General features: G+C 44.5%; 1 protein-coding gene across 2 annotated transcripts in view; it reads right to left on the reverse strand.

The window, feature by feature from the left end:
* TTC39C (tetratricopeptide repeat domain 39C) overlaps positions 1 to 5,641 on the reverse strand; it is a 123,565-nt gene extending 117,924 nt beyond the window's left edge. Inside the window, exon 1 of one of the 2 annotated variants that reach the window (XM_039463820.2) lies at positions 5,007 to 5,641. In XM_039463820.2, coding sequence (XP_039319754.1) covers positions 5,007 to 5,176 — 170 coding nt within the window. In that variant the 5' untranslated portion in view covers positions 5,177 to 5,641. The remainder of the gene's footprint in view (positions 1 to 5,006) is intronic. The other variant, XM_039463823.2, reaches the window with a different exon arrangement.
* Between the last annotated feature and the right edge of the window lie 8,969 nt (positions 5,642 to 14,610).

A 14,610-nucleotide genomic window follows, 5' to 3' on the forward strand; every position in this document is an offset into this window, starting at 1 on the left:
ATGACACTTTATTTACAAAAACTGGTCTCAGGCTAGCAATGGCCCACTGACCATAGTTTGCCAACCCCTGGATTATACAGAATCATCTGTATGATAACCCTAGCTCCACAATCAACATGCTCACAAACCGAGGCCGCATATCCTACGGCTTTCTCATATGGCTTTGTCACATGTGCCAGAAACTACGTTAAACAATGCAGGGTCCATACATTCATTTTATGCACATTCACATTTCTTACCATGAATTTTTCTTGCTTTTTAATATAGTTTTTGCCATTTTATAATTTTAAAAGAGAAGTGTGTCACAATTTCATAGCAACTATGTCAATAAACATTCATAATAATGATATGTTTCCTATTTTAGTTGACAATGACTAAGTCGAACTTTTTAATTATATCTACAGCCAGAAACTGGTAGTAGCACTGGCAGAGGTAAGAACTGCAAAAGTCTGAGAATCAAAAAGAGTGCCAAGAGTTAAAGCAGGAGATGGGCTGGTGACCTCAAGGGGGAAGAGGGAGGCTTCATGTCAGGCCAGAAGAAATAAGAACCGCGAGGCTCATTTGGGTCAGGAGCTCCAAATGTCTCATGCTCCTCAGGGCTCCACGTGCTTCGCTCCTGCCAGTCCTCTGTTAAAAAGCAGTATTTCAAGCCATAAGGAGAAAAAAGGTGGTGATATTAGGATCCTGAAGTCCCAAGGAGCCAAGAGTGAATTATGGCTGACAGCCACACTGTGGACAATGGTCATGGTGAAAAGTGAGTTGATGAGACACCTGGCAGCAAAGGAACCCTGAAAAAAAGCACTGATTCATGGGAAACATGGACTGACCAGTGGTAGGAAGAAAATAAGTGTAGCACATGCCATCCAATGCAACAACCTAGTAATACTGGTGAGCGTGCAGTCCTGACCACTCTTTTCCCAAGGTCATTTCAGGTCTCCACATGGGTTTTTCAGCTGTTTCCTCTCCTAGGTTTCTGTTTAAATCTCACCACCTCTCACATTCTCCTTTTCCCTTTCCCCTGCCCCTCCCAACTCCTCATTCAACTGATTCACTTCAACCCCATCATAATGCTCAGGTGTCATTTCCTCCACAAAACTGTTCTTCAGGCTGGGTTGGATGTTGCTTCTCTTTTCTTCTACAAGCTCCAAGGGATCAAGGGTATGTCTCTCAGCCTCCCCATCACCATCAGCTTTACCTACACTGCAACACCTTAATATCTAGCATAGTCTTCTGCACCTAACCCACAGCTTATCTTATGTGCCTGAGCAACTAAAGGTCTGAATGCATGTCACATATGCAAACAGCAATTATGAATGAGGAAGAGAATGAGTGTCTGTGTGTGGAGGGGGAGTGACTACGGCCAGGTGAGAGCACTGAGTATTGAGGAACTTGACTTCAGGTGGTCAAGATCATGAACTTACAAACATCTGGACTTGGGTTCAAAGCACAAGAGCCCTCAAGCAGGACAAATCTATCCTAACCTCTGGGAAAACATCTCAGAGTGCATCTCAAAGCCGTCTTTGGTGGCTCAGTACCACCAAAGGGCAGCTTGTTGCTACATTATTACTATAGTTCCAATAGAAAGGCAGCTACAGTTTCAAATCCCAACCAAGGAGTTGTCCTATATTCCAAAAGAAAGCTTCTACTGCCGGACATGATGGCTCACGCCTGTAATCCCAAAACTTTGGGATGCCAAGGCAGGCAGATCACCTGAGGTCAGGAGTTCAAGACCAATCTGGCCAACATGGAGAAACCCCGTCTGTACTAAAAATACAAAAAAATTAGCCAGGCATTGTGGCAGTGGCCTATAATCCCAGCTACTTGGAGGCTGCGGCAAGAGAATTGCTTAAACCAGGGAGTTGGAGGTTGCAGTGAGCCAAGATCGGGCCATTGCTCTCCAGCCTGGGTGATGAAGCGGGACTCTGTCTCAGAAAAAAAAAAAGAAAAGAAAAGAAAAGGCGGCTTCTACTGTGCATATATTTCTAATTCCTATATACGAAATATCTGAATTATACAACCCAGACTTTCCACTAATTCAGAGTGGCCTTCACCATAATGTTTCTACAAAGTAACCATTTCTCATCAGGCAGCTGCTGATAAACTTTCTTCATTCCAGTAATGTGGCATGAGAAAATGATCTTCTTGCTTTAATAAAAATACTGTTATGCTAGATACAAAATATGTTTCTACGGTTAAACTGTAACAATAAGACTGGAAGGTTTACTAGTAGAGGAAGGGTGTCCCCCTGTGATAAACAATCATTTAAAAAAGAGACAGAGGGTAATTTGCCTAACCCTGCTCTGTAGCTAAAATGAGCCGGGGGTGTGCTCCTTAAACACTTATCAAGTCACTGCTGAGCCTTCAGCAGGCCATTTCCCTTTGGAACAGAAAGGGAAGTTTCCCAATGCATAACAGAATCTTAAATTCTTCATATGTAATACTTAAGATGAACTTTAAATAGAAAAGCTACCTGCACACAAGACATCATGTCTTGTACTCAAACTATGCAGTCGATAAGAAAGCATAATGCTATCGGGGAAGGCACCACATACCGAAGCTAGCCAGAATTTATTAAGTGCTTACACTTAGCCAGGGGCCATGGATTATGACTTTTAATTCTAACAACCACACGATAATGTGGGTACTCTTATTGTTCCTCCTATTTTATAGATAAGGAAGTAAATTTTGAGAAACCAAAGTCAGCAGCTACAAAAGTGGCAGAAGCAAGACTGGAACCCAGGCTGCAGAATGCTGGTCCATGATCACACCTGTATGCAATTGTGCTTTCCAAAACACACATCAGAAGCATATTTTGGGAGGCGGGAAGGATGTAATGATCATCCATACCACCAACAAATCAGATGGGGCCAAGGAAAGCTGATAGGATGATACCATCTCTGTCTACCTCTGTCTTTTTTCCTCCTACCACTTCTAAAAAAGCTTTTTAACATTGCTGGAAAATAAAGTCACAGAGCAGATGACAAATTATTATAAATTCAGTGAGGGAGGCAGAATGGTAAAATGAAAAGAATCCTTGATTTAGAACTACAGTGTTTGTGTCCTGGTCCCTAGGGAAAACTAAGTCTCATGGCCCTCATTATACACCTGTCATGATAAGACACATCTCACTCTTTTGTTGTCATCACAATAGTGAGAATATACAAGGGAATGTGTCTGGCACCGTGCTTGGCAGAAAAGAGGTACTACAATTTTTTTCCCTTCTTCATCTTCAGTTCCCATATCAAAATACAAGCAGATAGTACCTAGTTATACAAGGTAAATATTCCCTGGACACTTCCAATGCACTCACCCACAGAGAAATACCTTTGAAGGGGCGTCTCTCCGCTGTTGCTGTGAGTTTTCCAACCACTGACATACTGCTTTCTATTAACAGTAAATGCAATTGTCTAGATAATGCAAAAATTTCATGCTTTCAATGTAAAGGTAGTATTTCAGCCTACTAACCAGAAAAGGAAGAGGAAAAAAAGACCATTGAAATAAATATCACAGGAAACTTCAGAGCAAGAAGTACTGAATATCCAAGTACCTTAATCATCAACTAAAAAGAGTAAATCTGCCTCTATGACTCTCCATCCTTCTCTCATACAACACAAACTAGAAGTCTAAAAAAAAAAATCATAGTACAGTATAGGAAATATTCAGACCTTTTTTCCTGAGGGCTTAAAAACTACAAAAGAGAAACCGCGTGACAAGTAAATCTTTTAAATCTCCCATCAACAGCCTTTGATGCAACCCCATCTTGAAACCAGACTTGTACGCTTTAAAAATGAAATGTTCTAAGTAAAGTGAAGTTGTTTTTATTTTCAGAAAAGGGGGGAAAATCGCCGATTTAAAAATAAAAGGACTTTAGTGAAAAGTTCATAGTTGTGAGATATTTGCTTGGCCATTAAGAAGGTAGCAGCTCTGCTGGGTAGAAACCACCATTCTTTGAGGTCTGAGACTTTAGACATCACTCTCTCTCTCTCCTCTCATTCTTACAAACTCTGTCTCTCGGTCACCGTTGCACATTGATCCTCTCGTTCCAACCAGACTACAGGGTCTCCAAAGTGTGAAGCATACGGCCCCTCGACGTGTTCGGAAAGCTGCTCATCATCATCCCTACGGCTTGTCATCAAGCAAACGGCAAATCACAAACTTGCTTCCTCAACCCCAGAAGAGACACGCCAGGTCCCCAAGGAAATGAAGGTTCCTTCCACCCCCACAGGAAAGCTACCAGGTTTCAGTTCTTTCGCTTTATTTTTTTAAAGACAAAGAAAAAAATTAACCGAACACACACGTTTTCCTACCATTCTCATATACTTTTTAAAACTCCAACTTCTTCCTTCACGTTGGAGAAATTCTTAATAAATAATGCCTGCTTGAAAGACACCAGGAACTCATTTTGAGGACCGAGTTTGTAGAAAACAAGGCAGAGAGATGAATGGGCAGAGTTGGGCTGAAAATTTTAAATTCCTGCACGGCAAAGCAAGCGTGCGGGTATCTGTTTTCAAACAATAAAAGCGTCTAGAATGTACAATGATGCAGAGCCACGCGAGGCGCGAGGAGCAGGAAGCTGGTGGGCTCCGTGTCACAAAGACTGGCAGGGCAGTTCGAGAGCCAGAGTCACCACAAGTCCGCGTCCCAGGCTCACTGCTGCCTCACTCTGAAACCGGTCCCAAAGCCAGCTGCCCAGCGGAGAGAAGCCGAGCGGCCGCGGGCACATCTCTGGGAGGGCAAGGCTGGGAGAAAGTGAGGGGAGACCGCGGGTGCGCGGCGGGTCCCGGGAGGGAAAGGACCAGGGAGCCGGGGATAGGGGGTGGACAGCGGGGATGTGGCCGAGGCGCATTAGCTCCGGCTGCAGATCTTGCCCGGGGAGGCGACCTGGGGACCGGAATCGGCGACCGACGGGAGGGGGAGGGGGCTCCCGGGGGGCCGCAGGTCGAGGCGCGTGAGCCGGACACGAAATGCGCACGGCCGGGTTGGGTGAGCGGGGGCGCGTGGGTCACCTGTATTGTTTGAAAAGCTGGTCCGACTCCCTGAAGCCGTTGTTGAGCAGCATGTTGATGCCGGCCAGGGCCAGCTCCGCGTCCTGCAGGGGAGCCGCCGCCGCCGCCGCCGCCGCGTCCGAGTCTCCGTCGTCCCGCCGCCGCGGCCGCTGCTGCTCGGAGCCGGCCATGGGCGCGCGAGGCCCCGGGTTGGGCCGAGGCGAGGTCGGGAGCAGCTGCTGCGGCCGCACGCGCGCCCGGAGCCCGGTTCTACCTGCCGGGAGCCGAGCGGAGCCGGGAGGGGAGGGGAAGAGAGGGGAGACGAGGGAGGAGGAGGAAAGGGCCGCGGAGGGAGGAGCCGCGGCCCGGCTGCAGAGCGGCGGGGGAGGTGGGCGCCCGGCCGCCGCCGCGGGGATTACTCAGCAGCGCCCGCCAGCTCCTCTCGCGCCCTCCGAAACACCCGGCTCGCGCTGGCCCCGAAGCGGAATCCGTTTCCGGGTGTCTCTCACCCCGCCGAGCCGGTCCTCGAGCCGCGGCCGCCTCCGCTTCCTGCAGACCCGGTGGTGCGGCCCCTCCCGGGTACCCAAGCCGCGTCCTCGCCCACCGCCCGGGGCTGCTCGGACACACGCACGCGGGGCCAGGAGACCCGAGCGCCCCACCCTCCCCCGAAGGGGCCGTACCCGGGAGTCCGGGGGAGGGCAAGGCGCGGAGGAAGAGCGAGCGAGCCCGTGTGGAAGGAAAGGGAGGGTGACGGGGATCTCCGCCCGGGCCGCAACACCAGCGCGCGGCGCTTTGTCCACCAGTGACTGAAACCCCACGCAGCCCGCGCCCGCAAAGCCGGACTTCATCCCCACGCTGGGGCCGCCCCCTAGGACCTGAGCAGCCAATTCCCAAGGAGGTGGGCGGCGGGGGCGGGGCCTCTGGCACCTGCGGGACCGCTCCCCGGAGTCTAGCGCTGCGGGACTCTAAGGGAGAGCCCCCGGACATCTCGAACCGGGTACCACCCACTCCAGCCCACCACCACCATTTGCTCAATGGGGCAGGAGGAGAAATGGAGGTCTATATGCCATATGCCCAAATACTTAAAAGTTACAAATGAAGCTGCTAAAGTGTGTTCTGTTCTCACACTGCCAATTATTCTTGCAAAGCTTTGGCTTTCATATGACCAAATGTCAGCAGAACATCAACGATGACTGAATTTAATCATGATCGCAGAAGTCTGACTGTTCTGATGATGGCCTGGTGATATCTGGATGACTAATATTCTAGAGACAAGCAATATTCAAGACATAAGTCATTTTTATGTTTTTTCCATATTTTTCTCTAACAAAATCCCTTAATATACCGTTGCAATCAATATTATGTTCTTAATGCCAAATTAGACAATCTTCCTTGAGTGTCTGTCGTTCTTAGAGTGTAGTTTATTCATTTCAACTTGGAGTAACTTTGCTGAAGCATTTACAACAGAATTGTTTTTAAAATGAAAGCGATCCTCAGGTTTAGAAATAACTCATGAATTTTAAACATTATATCATCCATTATTATGGAACCAATATGATAAATTTTTACAGAAAAATGCAAAATAATTTTGTTATGTAAGTTGCTTCTACTTATTTCGTAAATTGTACCATCCCTCCTTATATCAAATCCATACAGGATTTCCAACTTTTATAAATAGAAATTTTAGAGTAATAAGAATTACTGCCACTCCTTAAGTGCCATGTGTAACTGTTGCAAAAACCATACTAATTCTTGAGTACATCTGGAACCACAACCTGGAACACTGACAGAAGCAAGAAAATGGACGATTCTCACCCTTGGGAAACAGTACGTTGTAATGCAGGAATTACTGCATTCGTGCTGTCTGAGAAGAAGGATTTGACAAGCTGACCTTTAAAAAAAAAATCTAGGTTTTCTTGGATTTGACATAATGTTAGTCTCAAACGTCAACAGTGTCACCATTCTTCATGGCATTGAGAGGCTGTAAAGTCGTGTTTTTAGGGGATTGAGCTGAGCATTCCCTGGAGGCTGCATGGCGTCAGTCATGAAAATGGATGTCAAGGTTATGCACCCCACTGAGGCAGCATTGAATGCCACATCCCAAGTGACAGAGGTGTCTGTATGTTCTTTAAGGCTCACTGAGGTCCACATGAGGCCATTGCCATGGAGGGAGCCCCTGGCCACACACTGCCAGAGGTCACCCTGACAACATGCACTTACAGGCTGCTGGAACTTTGGATCTGTGGAACCATTCGCCAGATCCCTAAAGCAATCTAGTCAATAAGGGAGAGAAACCAAAAGCCAAAATATCAGACATAGGAGAGAGCCTGTACTCCCCCAACTAGGAAAGACAGCCAAGCACAGTCCTATATGTCCCTGTTACCGGGAAGAAAAAATTTTAAAAAAGAATTTCAAGGAATTGATGAATGACACTATGGACATTGTTTAAGACCTGTAGTTGAGTAGTAGAGGCCCTGCAGCTGAGGATGGCGGGAGGGGTGAGCAAAGTCAGAGCACCCTTTGTGGAGCTAGTTCTGTCTCAAGGACCTCACACAGTCCATTGTGCAGACAGGGAAATTTAATTGCTGAACAATTAAGGCACAGTCCAATGCAACTGCCTAGCACCCCACAATAGGCAGGGAAGGGGTGGCATGGAGAGATAACTCTACCACGTAATACTCACCAGATACGTGCAAAATTGGATTTAATCAGGTACCAAAACAGTTACATTAACATCATCATCATAAAGGGACATTTAAAAATATTTGCCTGTAGTGAGGGATACAAAAAGATTCAAAATGGGCCCCCAAATCCTGAAAGAAGAGAGCACGCAGACTTGTGATACTTGTGGCAGCTGTAGCTGGCATTGACACATGCCCAGGGTTCGCCTTACAAGGGAGAATTAAGGCTGTGTTTTCTTCACCCAGTAAAAGTGGCGGATTATAAAGGCAGAGAGTGGTAGCTAAAAAGTCATGGTGCAAATTACCCACAAAAGGAAGGAAAATCTAGATTACTAACACTCCAGGGCACCATACACTTGACACTGAAATTCTCAGCACCTTCCCGCAAAACGAATGCAGTCTTCAGTGCACTTGACTTCGGCCAAATAGGATTTACCCAAGTGTTTCCTTTGCAAGTTGAGAGGCAGAGAGAGTGGGGAAAAAGGGAGAAAAAGAGAGAAAAGAAAGGCTAGCGAGTGGTGGAAATAACCCACTTCCTTTCTGCAGTGGGTGTTGCCAGTATTTTGTGGTTCTTCATGTGATTTCATTATGAAAATGAAACTTCAATTTCAAATGATCAGTAAAAGAATTTTAGACACTTGTGTTACCTTTTATAAGGTAGATTTTTAAAAATAAGGTGTTGTAGTTACAAATGACAGGAAAACCTGACCCAAACTGGCTCAGAAAAGCAAATATATTGATTGATGTAGAGCAGTTTTAGAAAATGAGGCTGTATTCCTGGCTTCAACACTAACTAGGACCCAGTTTCTCCTCTTCACCTCTTAGCCTTGCCACTTTCATGTTTAATGGCTCTATTCTTAGACAGGGCCACCTCTCCCGATCCCAAAAGACTTTTGGAAGCTCTCAGAGCTACATGCTTGCTGGCTAGATCCAGCAGAAAGGCATTGCTTCTCTAATAGCTTAAGCAAAATCCCCTAATTGAATCTTGCTGGCTTTGATTGGCAAGATTGTAGTCAGGTGCCCATCCTTGCACCAACTGATGTGACTAGGAGGGGTAGATCATTCTAATTAGATTAAGCCAGTCAGGGTCTGCTCCAGGACCTGGATGGGTAGAACCTATTTCACCCAAACTACCTTGCTGGGAAATCCCAGATCTGTTAGGAAAAGAGAGGTAGGGAATGGATATGAGAGAGACAATCAACAAACATACCTACCCTTGTCTTCCTGAACAAGTTTTGAATTTTTGGAATTACATTCTTTTTTTTTTTTTTTCTTGAGACAGGGCGTTGTCACTCTGTTACCCAGACTGGAATGCAAGGGCGAGATCAAGGCTCACTGCAGCATTGACCTCCCAGGTTCAAGTGATGTCCCTACCTCAGCCTCCTGAGTAACTGGAACAACAGGCATATGTCACCACACCCAGCTAATTTTTGTATGTTTTGCAGAGAGAGGGTTTCACTGTGTTGCTCAGGCACATCTCAAACTTCTGACCTCTATTGATCCATCTACCTTGGCCTCTTAGAGTGCTGGGATTACAGGCATGAGCCATCCATGCCTGGCCTGGAATTACATTTTAAATGCATTTGAAGAATAAAATATCACAAGAAACTTACTGTGTGTACTTTGGTTATATTACAATTTTTCGGTGATGCTAACAGTCATGCCTTCATGCATCTTTTTATAAACTCATACCATCCATTGAAATAAATACAGGTTCTCAGATGGTCTGGAATTCTAAGAAGGAAGAGAGTAGGGAAATTAATGTCACAATTTTTACGTTGTGCTTGCTTTACCCATTCGGCTCTTCTACTGAAGATGAAGTAAGTTTTAATTAGCTACTTTTAACTAGAAGGCAAATCAGGTCAAGGGTTGCTATGTAAAACCTATTAAATTGCTTAGCCTAAAGCTGCCTCCTTACATATTTTAGCCTAAAGATTTCTCCATACTTAGTGAACTGTAGTCTAACTGGATGCATAAACAGACTTTAATGAACTCTTGTAACAAGTAGCCAAGTTTCAGCCAATCACAGCAGCCAACTGTTCAAACCATGGTCAAATAAGGCAAACCCCAAGCTGTAACCAATCTGACTGTTTCTGTATCTCACTTCTGCTTCCTCTACATCATTTACTTTCTTCTGCCCATAAATCCTCTCTAATGCATGACAGCACCAGCTGCTCCGAACCTATTCTGATGGTGGGGTTGCCCAATTCTCCAATTGTTCTTTGTTCAATTAACCCTGTTAATTTATCTAAAGTCTTTCTTTTAACAAACCATACAGCAGCTTCCGGCCTTTTCTGCTGACAAGTGGGTCACTAGGTAGCCTCTAAGGAAGGGAACATAGTAGTGGGCTGTTGGGGCTGTTTTTGCAGTTGGATATGTGTCCCTGAGAGGACACTCGTGGCTGTCCTGGGAAACCACAGCAATTACCACGGGGCAGGAAACCATCCCCCTCTGGGCTGGACACCTCCTCACCTGCCTTTCCATAAACCAGATAGCCACTGAAATGCAGTCAGAGTTTAAGCAGGTGTTTACTAGAGATCATTGTTTTGCTGCTGTAGAGATTCAGGGACAAAACTGGGGAAGAAGGCATTGTCTCTCCTCCACAGGTTCCCCGCCCTCGGAAGCTTAAGCAGTGATCTCTCCTGCCTTAGACCTTGACTTGGGTGTGACTTTTAGTGTGACCACAGGTCCTCTGTTGGTCTTTAGTTTCATTCTCTCTCCCCATTGTGCCTCCCTTTCCTTCCTTCTCATTGATATCCTGTTTTTTGGATCTACCATCCCTCCCTCTTCCTTACAGAAATAATCAAGTTTTCTTCTCCCTTGGTCCCTTCTCATGACTCGTACATTTTGTAGCCTCTGGTGAACGTCCATTACTTCTCTGTCTACTGACTTGCTCTGTAGAGGGAGAGGCTGTCTCTGGTTTCAAGACATGCGTCTACTGAGTCCCTGGAGAGGAAAGCGGATGAGCTCCAGTCCCATGGATAAGGGAAGTGTTAAATGGTACAGCAAGTTCCATTCAGTGCCCTGGTGGGTTTTCTCTTGAGTGTTTAAAACCAAAACAATATTTTCACTATAATTTTTTTAACTTTTATTTTAGGTTTGTAGGTACACGTGCAGGTTTGTTACGTAGGTAAACTCATGTCACAGGGGTTTGTTGTACAGATTATTTCATCACCCAGGTATTAAGCTTAGTGCCCAATAGTTATTTTTTTGATCCTCTCCCTTCTCCCAGCCTTTTCCCTCAAGTAGACCCGGGTGTCTGTGGTTCCCCTCTTTGTGTGCATATGTTCTGATCATTTAGCTCCCACTTATGAGAACATGCTGTGTTTGGTTTTCTGCTCTTGTGTTAGTTTGCTAAGGATGATGGCCTCCAGCTCCATCCATGTCCCTGCGAAGGACATGATCCTATTCTTTTTTATAGCTACGTAGTAGTCCATGGTGTATATGTACCACATTTCCTTTATGCAGTCTACGGTTGATGGGCATTTAGTTTGATTCCATGTCTTTGTTACTGTGAATAGTGCTGCAATTAAACTATTGTGTACATGTGTCTTTATGACAGAACAATTTATATTTCCCTAGTTATGTACCAAAAATGGGATTGCTGGGTTGGATGGGAATTCTATTTTTAGCTCTTTGAGGAATAGCCACACTGCCTTCCATAATGGATGAACTAATTTAGACTCCCACTAACAGTGCTGCTATGATTAATTTCTATCCGTATCCCCCATTTTATCTAAACAAGAAAGGTACTTTTCTTCTATTCATGTAACTTTACCTTGTTTCCTACTAAAAATCCTGGCCTTATCATGCTGAAGTATTATTAATCCTTTCCTGCATAATCAGAGGGCAAATGGCAGGTCCAAGCTCTTCTCTCCCATCAGTAGGCTTCTCCCCTGACTGTAGCGGGAAGAAGATATTTTTTGGTTCATCTAACAAAATATGTGACTCTATTTTGGGTGGAAGCAGCAGCAGCATTGGCATTTCCTTCTCAGAGTGGATTTGTTTCTAAATCTTAAAATACAGTGGGATTCCCTCAGACATTCAAGAGCACGCAGTAGGTGTTCATGACCTGTTTGTAAGTTGAATGGTGAAGGCAAGCTATGGAGGGGGTGTGTTGGACTCACACAGGAAAGGAGATGAGACGAGGAGTATAAACCGTGGGTTTTACTCTGGTCCTGCAATGCAATGACTTTGTGACTTGGGGCAATTTTACTTCATTTCTTTCTGCCTCCAATTCCCCATTTATAATATGAAAATAAACAGTATCTTCAAGACAAGTAAATGAGATAGCGGGCATGTGGAAATGCTTTGTTAATCTGTAATGCCAAGATATCATTTGAACCTATATATTTTCAGATATTAATTAAAGTTAGCGGTTCCTTCTGTTCACATATTGTCAACAGTATCTTGAAATTTCCAGCTAAAAGAAAATCTGTGCAGTAACTAGTTGCATCATATAGAGATGATTAATTTAAACTGTTTCTAATATAAACAATACATACTCACTATTGTTAATGCAGCATAAGGAAGAAGTACAGATTTTCTGCAGAATATATAAAAATATAAAGTAGGCCAGGTGCGGTGGCTCACGCCTGTAATCCCAGCACTTTGGGAGGCCGAGGCAAGTAGATCACCTGAAGTCAGAAGTTCAAGACCAGCCTGGCCAACATGGTGAAACCCCGTCTCTACAAATACAAAATACAAAAATAAGCTGGGCATGGTGGCACACATCTGTAATCTCAGCTACTCAGAAGACTAAGGCAGGAGAATTGCTTGAACCCAGGAGCCAAAGGTTGCAGTGAGCCAAGATCACGCCACTGCACTCCAGCCTGGGCAACAGAGCAAGACTCCATCCCCAAAAAACAAAAAAAAAAGTGTGTATGTGTGTGTGTGTGTGTGTGTGTGTGTGTGTGTGTATATATATAAAATACACATTTTAGGGTTCTTAATTTGGACCTGAATTATTATTTCTGCTTTAATAATCCCTAGGTATTATTTTGGATAAGGAAATAGATAATATTTGGTATGAAGAGTTTTAAAATGCATCTCTATGTGCTGTGTGTCAACATGTTTTGCGGTCAGCTCTTGTTTACAAGGAGATATTCATTGCTAACATAAAATAATTCCTTGTTGACAAGTGACCTATGTTTTGCTCTGGAGTTACTTAGCAATCCATGTGTCTCAACCCAGAACTCTGTGCCACAGAATTCCCCTACAGTAACTTAAGGAACCAGTTGAAGAAAAAGTTTTCTATCTCCAAGTAATTTATACAGGTACAACCTTTATGCACAGTCTAGAGCTTGTGAGCTTGACACTCTGGTTTTTCATAGGATACTCACTGGGTGCTCTGACTGTTTCAGGGACATGGGTAAGTACCAGCAATATTTAGACAAATATGACAAGGCACCAGCCCTAGAGAAGCTCATGCTGATGAGACACAGAGCCAGATACACATTCATAGCACCATATGATAAGTGTCGTAGTAGACTTTGGTGCTAGGTTTGTCAGAATCCATTTATTTCTGGATTGACTTAACAATATCTCCCAAAATTATTATAACAAACTTATATCTTATACACTGATATTTCTGATGTTTTTATTAATTTGTTCATTCTTTATACCTTTAGAGTTCAGATATGGGCCACAGTAGATCACCTATCTCACTAATTTATAGTCAATCCTTGATTTTTTGACCCCTCACCTCAGATAGCATTAACCAATTTGCACTCCTCCACTGGCCATTGAAGACAGACAATCACTGTTTTTGATCACTTTCACATTCATCTTCAGAAGATGATCCACCGCAACTGAAGATACTTAAAATGATGTGAACAAATTTTTGAAAACAATTCCAGGAGGTAAATTAGAAAGATGAAAGTAAAACCTTAAAGAAAGCATCTGTAGTCTCCCAAGGTATGTAAAGTAGAAAATAACTGCTACAGTGTATAATATTGTTTATTTGTTTTTAAAAATTTGGGCTGAGCATGGTGGCTAATGCCTGTAATCCCAACACCTTGGGAAGCCGAGGTGGGTGGATCACTTGAGCTCAAGAGTTTGAGACCAGCCTGAGCAACATAGCAAAACCCCATCTATAAAAAATACAAAAATTAGCTGGATATGATGGCATGCACCTGTAGTCCCAGCTCCTTGTGAGACTGAGGTGGGAGGATGGCTTTGAGCCTAGAAAGTTGAGGCTGCAGTGAGCCATGACCATGCCATTATACTCCAGCCTGGGTGACAGAGCAAGACCCTGTCTAAACAACAATAACAACAACAATTCTGTAGGATAAGCTCACTTACCCTAAGGAAGGCACAAACACACACATTCTAAAAACTAATCTTGAAAATGTTCTGAATTAGATAGTGGTGATTGGTTGCACAACTCTGTAAATACACTGAAAACCACTGACTTGCATTTATTTTATTTTTTAGAGACAGGGTCTCATGCTGTTAGCTATGCTGGAGTACAGTGGTACAGTCATAGCTTATTACAGCTTCAAACTCTTTTTTTTTTTTTGAGACGGAGTTTCACTTTTGTTGCCCAGGCTGGAGCGCAATGGCACAATCGCGGCTTACTGCAACCTCTGCCTCCCAGGTTCAAGGGATTCTCCTGCCTTAGCCTTCTGACTAGCTGGGATTACAGGTGCACGCCACCATGCCTGGCTAGTTTTGTATTTTTGGTAGGGATGGGGTTTCTCCATGTTGGTTAGGCTGGTCTCAATCTCCCAACCTCCAGGTGATCCACCCACCTCAGCCTCCCCAAGTGCTGGGATTACAGGCTTGAGCCACCGCGCCTGGCCGCAACTTCAAACTCTTAGACTCCAGCCATCCTCCAACCTTAGCCTCCCGACTACAGACACACATCATTGCAGCTAATTTTTATTTTTATTTATTTATTTTCTTGAGAGACAGGGTCTCACTTGTTGCCTAGGCTGGTCTTA

The sequence above is a fragment of the Saimiri boliviensis genome, chromosome 13, assembly GCF_048565385.1.
Source record: "Saimiri boliviensis isolate mSaiBol1 chromosome 13, mSaiBol1.pri, whole genome shotgun sequence".
Classification (NCBI taxonomy): domain Eukaryota; kingdom Metazoa; phylum Chordata; class Mammalia; order Primates; family Cebidae; genus Saimiri; species Saimiri boliviensis.